The sequence below is a fragment of the Abramis brama genome (assembly GCF_963993115.1).
Source record: "Abramis brama genome assembly, chromosome: 12".
NCBI lineage: Eukaryota > Metazoa > Chordata > Actinopteri > Cypriniformes > Leuciscidae > Abramis > Abramis brama.
In genome coordinates, this window is record NC_139974.1 from 1,152,035 (window position 1) to 1,163,861 (window position 11,827).

An 11,827-nucleotide genomic window follows, 5' to 3' on the forward strand; every position below is an offset into this window, starting at 1 on the left:
ATACACAATTTATAATTTAATATATAAAATATAATAGAATTTAGTTATTATTTATAGATATTGTTGAAATGTTAGCAGCACATATAAAGCAGCACATACAATCTATCTATCTATCTATCTATGTAAAGCTGGACTATGTATATATATATATATATATATATATATATATATATATATATATATAGTGTGATTGTGTATATATATATAGTTTATTTCTACAGATTTTACCTCAAATTGTTGTGCTGATAATCCAATTCGTAATGATTTTTTTTAAAAATTAAATAAAAAAATCCTCGTTATTGATGAATATATGGTCACACAGCAGTCATAAAACAAGCAAAATCACAAGATTAAGAAAATATTAGAGCAGTTTTAATGTTCTTCATCAAACAATATACATTGTTTTTCCAGTGCATTTGCTCATTCAGCTCCTTTAATTTATGTGTTTTTATAATAATCATATGAAAAAGCACAGGTCAGTCAATACATCACTTCTCAAATACAACTACTTTAACCAAACTTACACATAGGAGATATAAAAATAAATAAAAATCATAACAAAATGAATGAAAATCATGAAAATTTATTTTATGAACCACTGTGGAATATTTTGTACTGTAATATTTTAACAGGAAAACACATTCTGTGTGAACGGCTCCTTAAAACGGGACTTTAATTTAAAAAAAAAAGAAAAGTTGATCATTCTGTCATAATCATGTGCTCATGTGTTTGTTTTTTTAAATGTTTTTTTTTTTTACCAAAACTAAACACAGGAGATAAAAATAAAAAAAAGACATCATATTATGAATTACTTTGTCCTGTCATCTACTGACTTTTAGGGCCCAGAAAAGTGAACATTTGTTATTATTAAGCACAATCCTCTCACAAATAAAAATGTATATGCTTGTACAGTGTTAATGCCAAAGACAGTGTCTTCGAAACAGACATGCAGCGTTCGCTCTTTAAGCCGCTCTAATATTTTGTACTGTGATATTTTAACAGGAAAAACGCGTTCTATATAAATGGCCAATATGGTGGTCATATTGTGAAATACAGGACTTTTATTTTGAAATAAAAAAGTTGATGAGACATTCTGTCATGATCATGAACTGTGAAAGGTCAATCATTTTTATTTTACCAAACTAAACACAGGAGATATATATATATATATATAAAAATGGCATCATATTATGAATGACTTTGCCATATTTTGTACTGATTTTAAGGGCTCTGTGAAGTTACGAGTAAACAAACATTCCTATGCTTGAACAAACACATGCATCTACAGTGATCCCGAGTGAGCGCCCGCTCTTCACTCCTCCGCTGAGCCCAGCCGCTCTAGTTTGGCGCTGAAGCGCTTCTTGCTGGAGTCGAGCACCGCGATGCCGCTCTTCTGGAAGTCGTAGCCGAGCTGGTTGAGCCGGATCAGCCGCTGCCGGATGCTGGCCAGACTGAAGTCCAGGACCTTGGGCTTCAGCACCACCTGCTCCGCCTGGACCCCGGCCTCCAGCAGGCAGTCCAGCTTCTGGTTCAGGCGCTCCGAGGACATGAACAGCACGTGGGAGTTGTTCAGGATCATGGCCTTGAAGTGGTCGGCGCCGCACCCCAGCGACCCGAGCTTCCGGCGCAGGCTCTCCACGTTCTTCTTCAGGCTCTCGTGCGACAGGTCCAGGATCTGAGCGCCGTGGCTCTGGAACAAACCCAGCGCCTCCGAGTTGCTCAAGTTCAGGTCGCGCGTCAGGAAGTCCACGTTAGCGCGGATCCGGTTGGTGCTGCGGATGAAGATGTAGAGGTTCCTGGAGATGATGGTTCTGGCGAAGATCCGCGGGTTGGTCCCGCCTAGCCTCACGCACACGTCCTGGAGAAGCTCCACCATGTTCCGGTTCAGCTCCACGCTGTTGGAGAAGGTCCGCGGTGCGGTGGTGAGCAACCGGTGCAAGTCTTTCCCCGTGATTCCCAGAGACATCAGGAACACGATGTTCTGCTCCAGGTTTTTGTTGTCGCTGGAGCGGAAGAACGACTCGGGAGAGCGCGACAGGATCTCGACCACCTCGCGGTCGGTCCGGAAGATGTTCCTCCACAGCGTCCAGCGCTCCTCCAGGTGCGTGCAGGTGCGCGTGATGGACCGCGGGAAGCGGGAGATGATGCTGGCGATGGCCTCCGGGTCGGCTCCTTTGCTCCTCAGGAACAGCGCGAGGCCTTGCTCGTTGGTGAGCTGCTTCCGCAGGACGCCGGGCTGCCGGCGCCGGGCCGACTCCAGGTCCACTCCCATGATGGACAGGCTCTCCACCAGAGATTCGTTCTCCGAGTTCACCAGGGGAAGGGTGGGATCCGTGGGTTTGGAGCTGCAGAAGCGAGACGCCGCAGGAAGTGGAGAACATCTCCTGACGGACCACAGGAAGTAGAGGATCCTCTGTGCCATCACTGACCACACCTGTCGATTAGAGAAGAGATCACTTCACTACTGGAGTTAAGTAGAGCTGCACGATTAAGTGTAAGCCGACAGTCTCTCCTCAAGATGTTGTGCCTTCAACGCTATTTAAGAGAGTTTTTGAGCTGATTGGTCCATTTGTATTATCAATAATTAATAAGAGTTTACTGTCTGGAATTGTTCCAACTTATTGTAAACATGCTATAGTTCATCCTTTACTGAAGAAATCAAACCTAGATAAGAGTGTGCTAGACCAATCTCAAAGCTTCCTTATCTAGCAAAGATCTTGGAGAAAACGGTCTTTATTCAACTTCCAAAACAGAAGTTTTTCGGTTCAGATGGGAGAATGTACGTCGACCTCAGTGCCTTTATCGTGCGGTATTCCACAAGGATCTATTCTAGCACTTTATATGCGTCCTTTAGGTCAGATCATGAGTAAATATGACGTGTTTCTTCATTGTTACGCAGATGACACCCAGCTGTATCTTTGTCTTGGGGAGATTAAGAGGTGGATGGCTGCTAATTTTCTGTGTCTAAATGAATCGAAGACTGAACTGATTTTATTTGGCCCTTCTGAGTTTGCTGATACATCCAAAATTGAATTGGGTACACTATCCCTGATGCATCATGTAAAAAGCTTAAAATTAAGCCCTTTGTAACACGGAAGGACCTGGAAAAGGTAATTCATGCTTTTATTTTCTCAAGATTGGACTATGGTAATGCACTGTACTATGGTGTTCAACACAAAAGCTTAAATAGATTACAGCTGGTCCAAAATGCATCCGCAAGACTCCTGACAGGCACTCGGAACAATGAGCATATTACCCCTGTATTAAGAGAACTACATTAGCTGCCGGTTTCCTACAGGATTAACTTTAAGATACTTTTATTTGTTTTTAAAGCACTACATAGCACTGCTCCAACATATATAGCGGATCTGATCCAGGTGAAGAAACCAAAGAGAGTATTGCGCTCCGAGTCATTAAATCTCTTGGTGGTCTCGCGGACGTACCGGAAAATGAGAGGAGACCGCAAACAAGTGAAGTCTCTGAGTGATTCACTGAATCATTCACTCAAGAGAATCATTCAAAAACACTGATTCATCCAGTTATGAAACAAGTGAAGTCTCTGAGTGATTCATTGAATCATTCACTAATGAGATTCGTTCAAAAATGCTGCTATTACTGGATACATTTTAAAAATAATAATAAAATGTTTAAAAAAAATCAATGCCCTAAAAGTATCTACTCTTTTTGTGAAGAAAAAGTACATATTTTTGAGTGTGTAGCAGAAGTGTAGACCAGCTTTGGGACACACCATCACACCATACATTATTAATTACTCAATCGCGCCTTATAATTCAGCCTCAATTTTCCCCCCGCAAGAACAATTACAGTGCTTTACAACTATAGAACAAAAAGAGTTAAATAAACTTATCACTTCATCTAAAACAACAACATGTTTATTAGATCCTATACCAACTAAACTACTGAAAGAAGTGTTACCTGTAGTGGAAGAGCCTCTCCTCAATATTATTAACTCGTCTTTATCTTTAGGTCATGTTCCAAGAACATTTAAACTGGCAGTGATAAAACCTCTCATTAAGAAACCACAATTAGATCATAATAATCTAGCAAATTATAGACCCATTTCAAATCTACCTTTTATGTCTAAAATACTAGAAAAAGTTGTGTCCGCTCAACTGGGCTCTTTCTTGCAAGAAAATGATATCTATGAAAAGTTTCAGTCAGGATTCAGACCGCATCATAGCACTGAAACTGCGCTCGTTAAAATCACAAATGATTTACTCTTAGCTTCTGACCAAGGTTGTATCTCAATACTAGTTTTACTTGATCTTAGTGCTGCGTTCGATACTATAGATAATACAATACTCTTAGATCGACTACAAAATTATACTGGTGTTCAAGGACAAGCATTAAGCTGGTTTAGATCATACTTATCAGACCGCTACCATTTTGTCTCTTTAAATGGAGAAAAATCGATCATAACTCCAGTAAACTATGGAGTGCCGCAGGGATCTGTGTTGGGCCCTCTATTATTCTCAATATATATGATGCCACTTGGAAATATTATAAGGAAACATGGAATTAGTTTCCATTGTTATGCTGATGACACTCAAATATATATTTCATCACGGCCGAATGAAAACGCTAAATTATCCAAATTGACAGAGTGTGTTAAAGATATAAAAGATTGGATGACGCGTAATTTTCTTTTATTAAATCCAGACAAGACAGAGGTAATACTTATCGGTTCAAAAAACCGCCCACAAAACCTCTCACAATACAACTTTGACATCGTAGGATGTCCTGTTACTTTATCCTCTACAGTAAAAGACCTGGGTGTTATACTCGATTGTAACCTGTCTTTTGAAAATCATATTTCGTATGTTACAAAAACTGCCTTTTTCCACTTTAGAAACATTGCTAAGCTACGTAATATGCTATCAGTTTCTGATGCAGAAAAGTTAGTTCATGCATTCATGACCTCGAGACTAGATTACTGTAATGCTTTATTAGCCGGTTGTCCTGCATCCTCAATAAACAAGCTACAGTTAGTCCAAAATGCAGCCGCTAGAGTTCTTACTAGATCAAGAAAATATGATCATATAACACCGATTTTAACATCACTACATTGGCTACCTATAAAGTTCCGTATTAATTATAAGGTATTGCTACTGACTTATAAAGCCCTAAACGGCTTAGCTCCAGTCTATTTAACGGATCTTCTATCGTATGGAGCGAATTATGTGCCATAATTATAACAAACAAATCCAGCATTTTGCAAACAAACTCAATCTACTTCGCAAAGGAAAACTCCACTCGCAAACAAACTCGATCCGCTTTGCAAAGGAAAACTCGACTCGCAAACAAACAGAAAGCAATGTGCAAGCACAAAGGTCAGTTTGAGTGAAAATGCAGTGGAGTTACAAATATGTATTGTGTTTTACAAATATAAATAAATGAGCCAAGATAATACTTCACAAATATATACAAACCATCCTTCAAATTGCATGTAACCTTTGAACAAATACCAAATCTAGTGCATACAAATGCATATCTGTCTGTTATGATTGTGTGACGCTTCGCTTTTTATGAGATCTCTCGGCTCGATTTTCTCACAAATGCGTCCAGGCAGATTTTCTCACAAATGCAGTTGAGCAACTTCCTCTTCTAAAACAGTAGATGGCGCTAAACTAGAGGCTAATTTAGCGCTAGTCTCCCAGGAGAAGCACTGATTTGAAACTTGCCTTTGCCTACAGCTGAGGAAAATGACCGGTGAACGGGTGTGTTTCTGTCTTATTTGATCTATAATTAACCTTTTTGAGGTTTTCTCTTGCAAAATGTTTATTGCCTATCTAGACAGAAATCCACATTAGCACTTAGTAGCACTTCATTCTCTCTAGGATCGGGGAATCTAAGCTGAAAGCTCTGCCATCTTGTTGCTTTTTGTCATTGTTTTTCTGCATCGGACTCATGCGAAATGACTAAATTAGTGATTATGTCTACACTGAACAAATCTATTTCTTTCGTTCTCCATAAATGAATCAGAACATTTCATTTAATTGAGCGGCGGGTTTCATTTGTGTGTCCAAAATAATAATTTGGGCACGGCATACGTCACAGGCAAGTTAAGAAACAATTGTATATTGTTTGTTTTGTTCATTAATTATTTTATTACATTAACAGTAAAGCTGACTGAATTCCAACTAAATAAATAAATAAGTGGGACCCTCCTTTCAATTAAATGAAATGTTCTCATTCATTTATGGAGAACGAAAGAAATAGATTTGTTCAGTGTAGACATAATCACTAATTTAGTAATTTCGCATGAGTCCGATGCAGAAAAAAATGACAAAAAGCAACAAGATGGCAGAGCTTTCAGCTTAGATTCCCCGATCCTAGAGAGAATGAAGTGCTACTAAGTGCTAATGTGGATTTTTTTGTCTAGATAGGCAATAAACATTTTGCAAGAGAAAACCTCAAAAAGGTTAATTATAGATCAAATAAGACAGAAACACACCCGTTCACCGGTCATTTTCCTCAGCTGTAGGCAAAGGCAAGTTTCAAATCAGTGCTTCTCCTGGGAGACTAGCGCTAAATTAGCCTCTAGTTTAGCGCCATCTACTGTTTTAGAAGAGGAAGTTGCTCAACTGCATTTGTGAGAAAATCTGCCTGGACGCATTTGTGAGAAAATCGAGCCGAGAGATCTCATAAAAAGCGAAGCGTCACACAATCATAACAGACAGATATGCATTTGTATGCACTAGATTTGGTATTTGTTCAAAGGTTACATGCAATTTGAAGGATGGTTTGTATATATTTGTGAAGTATTATCTTGGCTCATTTATTTATATTTGTAAAACACAATACATATTTGTAACTCCACTGCATTTTCACTCAAACTGACCTTTGTGCTTGCACATTGCTTTCTGTTTGTTTGCGAGTCGAGTTTTCCTTTGCAAAGCGGATCGAGTTTGTTTGCGAGTGGAGTTTTCCTTTGCGAAGTAGATTGAGTTTGTTTGCAAAATGCTGGATTTGTTTGTTAAATTATGGCACATAATTCGCTCCATACTATCGCCCTATAATCCATCGCGCGCTTTAAGATCACTAAATTCGAGGCTTTTGGTCATACCTAGGATATCCAGATCCACCAAAGGAGGGAGAGCATTTTCACATTTGGCTCCGAAACTCTGGAATAGTCTTCCTGATACTGTTCGTTGCTCGGACTCACTCTCCCAGTTTAAAACTAGATTAAAGACGCATCTTTTCGGCCAGGCATTCATATAATATTGTTAATCTTACAGTTCAAACTACAATCCGGCCTCTAGTTCATAAATGCCAGAGGAGAACTGGCCCCCGACTGAGCCTGGGTTCTCCCAAGGTTTTTTTTTTTTTCTCCATTAGGTCACCTGATGGAGTTTTAGGACACCATTAGGTCACCTGATGGAGTTTTTTCGGTTCCTTGCCACTGTTGCCTTTGGCTTGCTCAGTTGGGGATATTTTGGGGATATTTAATTTTATTCTATCAATCAATAAATTCCACTAGAAACAAACCTTGTTGTATTATTTTATTTTAATTTAATACTGTGAAGCTGCTTTGATACAATCTGTATTGTGAAAAGCGCTATACAAATATACTTTATTTGATTTGATTTGATACAATTGCGTCTTATAGGCCTATATTAATTATTTTCATGACAAGCAAGCACATTTTCCCCTCATTCTCTTAAATTAATTCCACAAAACCAGTTTTAATAGTTATAAATAATAATAGTAAACGGTTTTCTTCATGCATAATAACAGCTTCTTGTTTTTCTTTTTAATTTGTGGTGAAATATTGGCACAACTCAGGACATGTTTTCGTAATATTCACCCACATATAGTATAGAATGTAGAATCTTATCTAATAATTACATATTTCAGATCGTTTAATAAATCAAGAGCATTAAATTAATCAAAGCCACAGTGACAGTACATGTCTATATTAACAATAATAAACTTTATGCACATCTAAATGTTTTCAAAGCGCTTTCACAGAGAAGAATCACTCAGACGACTCGCTGATGAACAGCCTAGAGCCACTGCAATAAGAAAACCATAATGAGGAGCTAAATCAGATCATAATGAGGAGCTAAATAAATCAGATCAAATAAACTGATCAGCGGTGTGAAAAAGTTGGCAAGTAGATATTAGATTAAAAACTCTCGACACAGATCTACTTATTCATACATAAAGGTTTCTTATCTTGACATAATGATTCATGTTTACTGTTATGTGTTTATAACTGTAAGCTGTTATTGAGAAGTAAACATCACATTTATTATAACCTACCACATCATCTCAGCACTTGACGCTTCTCTGTCGTGTTTCCTCGCGCGGTGTGTGTGTGTGTGTGTCGCGCCGCCTGCTGGTCTGGAGTGACAGCGACTCCACTGATCACCACACGGGGGCGCAGGACCTTCACTGTTCAGCTCTACATTAACCTGATAGAAATTACTATAATAACGTTCATCACTAAAGTTATAATCTTATATTATGTTTTACACGTCACCAATATATTGTTTGTTTCTCTGATTTTTGTGATTGAACATATGCAGCTTTAGTGAGAATAAGAGACTTATTACAAAAACTTCTTATGCTAATCAAGGCTGCATATATTTGAAAATACAGTAAAAACAGTAATATAGTGAAAAAATATTACAATCTAAAATAATTGTTTTTTATTTGTATATATTTTAAAATGTAATCATATCTATCTATCTATCTATCTATCTATCTATCTATCTATCTATCTATCTTTATTTATTTACTTACACTGGGTCTTGATGTTCTGACTTCAGTTAATTGACTGTGTTAAAGTGAGAGAAGAGGCAGAAAGGAGAAACGCACTGAATTCTCCATTGCTGCAGTTTCATTCATTCATCATCATGGTCTCATATTGAGTGATTTCAACACAATGATCCTTGTTCTCCTTGTTCTCCGTGTTCGGGAGGATGGCAGATGTCAGGAACACTTGAGAAGGGCCGGCACTCGAGCCTCACTCTCCGTCTGTGCTGATCAGCTCGTCTCATGCATCATTCATAATTCATCATTCATCAGACCCAGATCAGTTTCTTCAGCTTCCTTCAGTCAGACTCTCACTCAGACTGAGCGGTTACACACAACACACAACACACATCAACATGCTTTATTGCTCCTCATCAATTTAAGGATAAACACCTGAGAGTTTTTAATGCAAGAAAACATAACTGAATTATAGGTCCTGTCATCTAGTTATGAATTCAGGCGTGATCTTGTCCTCAGACGTGCCTGTGAAATCATTCAGAAACTCATCAGATTAATGTTCCCTCTTAGCAACACCATCCATAATCAATAACATATGGATTCATCAGGGTTCACGACCAGCAGAAACCTCACACAAATATTCTCTTTATAGAATATGATTAATTTACATGTAACATATACAAATATGGAACATAAAAGGTGAACTTATTTGATTAATCTATTTTATTCTACTCTATTCTACTCTGTTCTACTCTACTCTCTATTCTATTCTACTCTATTCTTTTCTACTCTACTCTCTATTCTATTCTACTCTATTCTTTTCTACTCTATTCTACTCTCTATTCTATTCTACTCTATTCTTTTCTACTCTATTCTACTCTACTTTCTATTCTACTCTATTCTTTTCTACTCTATTCTACTCTGTTCTACTCTACTCTCTATTCTACTCTATTCTTTTCTACTCTATTCTACTCTGTTCTACTCTACTCTCTATTCTACTCTATTATTTTCTACACTACTCTACTCTACTCTCTATTCTATTCTACTCTATTGTACTCTACTCTCTATTCCTTTCTACTCTATTGTACTCTACTCTCTATTCTATTCTACTCTATTCTTTGCTACTCTATTCTACTCTACTCTCTGTGTTCTACTCTATTCTATTCTACTCTTTTCTACTCTGTTCTACTCTACTCTCTATTCTACTCTATTCTTTTCTACTCTATTCTACTCTGTTCTACTCTACTCTCTATTCTACTCTATTATTTTCTACACTACTCTACTCTACTCTCTATTCTATTCTACTCTATTGTACTCTACTCTCTATTCTATTCTACTCTATTCCTTTCTACTCTATTGTACTCTACTCTCTATTCTATTCTACTCTATTCTTTGCTACTCTATTCTACTCTACTCTCTGTGTTCTACTCTATTCTATTCTACTCTTTTCTACTCTATTGTACTCTACTCTCTATTCTATTCTACTCTATTCTTTTCTACTCTCTGTGTTCTACTCTATTCTTTTCTACTCTATTCTTTGCTATTCTATTCTATTCTACTCTACTCTCTATTCTATTCTACTCTATTCTTTTCTACTCAATTCTATTCTACTCTATTCTTTTCTACTCTACTCTCTATTTTATTCTGCTCTATTTTACTCTACTCCACTCTATTCTATTCTATTTTACTCCACTCTATTCTACACTACTTTACTCTCTATTCTACTTTATTCTATTCTACTCTACTCTCTATTCTTTTCTACTCTATTGTACTCTACTCTCTATTCTATTCTACTCTATTCTTTTCTACTCTATTGTACTCTATTCTACTCTATTCTTTGCTACTCTACTCTCTATTCTATTCTACTCTATTCTTTTCTACTCTACTCTATTCTACTCTATTCTATTCTACTCTATTCTACTCTACTCTCTATTCTATTCTGCTCTATTCTACTCTACTCCACTCTATCTATTCTATTCTATTTTACTCCACTCTTTTCTATTCTACTCCACTCTATTCTACACTACTTTACTCTCTATTCTACTTTATTCTATTCTACTCTACTCTCTATTCTATTCAACTCTACTCTACTTTACTATACTCTAATCTACTCTACTCTATTCTACTCAACTCTATTCTACTCTACTCTACACTACTCCACTCTATTCTATTAAACTCTATTCTACTCTATTCTACTCAACTCTATTCTACTCTACTTTACTCTACCCTACTCTATTCTATTCTACTCTATTCTACATTACTCTCTTCTACTCTCCTCTCCTCTCCTCTATTCTACTCAACTCTACCCTACTCTATTCTACTCTACTCTCCTCTACTCTATTCTACTCAACTCTACTCTACCCTACCATATTCTATTCTACTCTACACTACTCTACCCTGTCCTACTCTCCTCTACCCTAACCTACTCTATTCTACTCTCCTCTACTCTACATTACTCTACTCTCCTCTACGCTACATTACTCTCCTCTACACTACTCTCTTCTACTCTACTCTCCTCTATTCTCTTCTACTCTACTCTATTCTACTCTACCCTACCCTACACTACTCTCTTCTACTCTACTCTCCTCTACTCTATTCTACTCTACATTACTCTACTCTTCTCTACTCTATTCTACTCTACATTACTCTACTCTCTTCTACTCTACATTACTCTACATTACTCTAATCTCTATTCTACACTACTCTCTTCTACTCTACTCTACTCTATTCTACTCTACTCTCCCCTACTCTACATTACTCTACTCTCCTCTACTCTATTCTAATCTCCTCTACTCTACACTACTCTCTTCTACTCTCCTCTCCTCTATTCTACTCTACCGTACTCTACACTACTCTCTTCTACTCTACTCTACTCTACTCTCCTCTACTCTACACTACCGTACTCTACACTACTCTCTTCTACTCTACTCTCCTCTATTCTACTCTCCTCTCCGCTACTCTACATTACTCTACTCTATTCTAATCTCCTCTACTCTACACTACTCTCTTCTACTCTACCGTACTCTACACTACTCTCTTCTACTCTACTCTCCTCTATTCTACTCTACTCTCCCCTACTCTACATTAC

At 37.5% G+C, this 11,827-nt stretch overlaps 1 protein-coding gene across 1 annotated transcript; it reads right to left on the reverse strand.

The window, feature by feature from the left end:
* Positions 1–350: 350 nt before the first annotated feature.
* Positions 351–8,341, reverse strand: mterf1 (mitochondrial transcription termination factor 1). Its single transcript, XM_084131112.1, has 2 exons — positions 8,287–8,341; positions 351–2,434 (listed from the first exon to the last, which is right to left on the reverse strand). Exon 2 carries the CDS (start codon positions 2,420–2,422, stop codon positions 1,313–1,315), a length of 1,110 nt encoding a protein of 369 aa, XP_083987238.1. The 5' UTR covers positions 2,423–2,434; positions 8,287–8,341; the 3' UTR covers positions 351–1,312.
* Between the last annotated feature and the right edge of the window lie 3,486 nt (positions 8,342–11,827).

Excerpts from the sequence above, each read along its gene's own strand:
- mterf1 (XM_084131112.1), bottom strand. The coding sequence starts at position 2,422 with ATGGCACAGAGGATCCTCTACTTCCTGTGGTCCGTCAGGAGATGTTCT.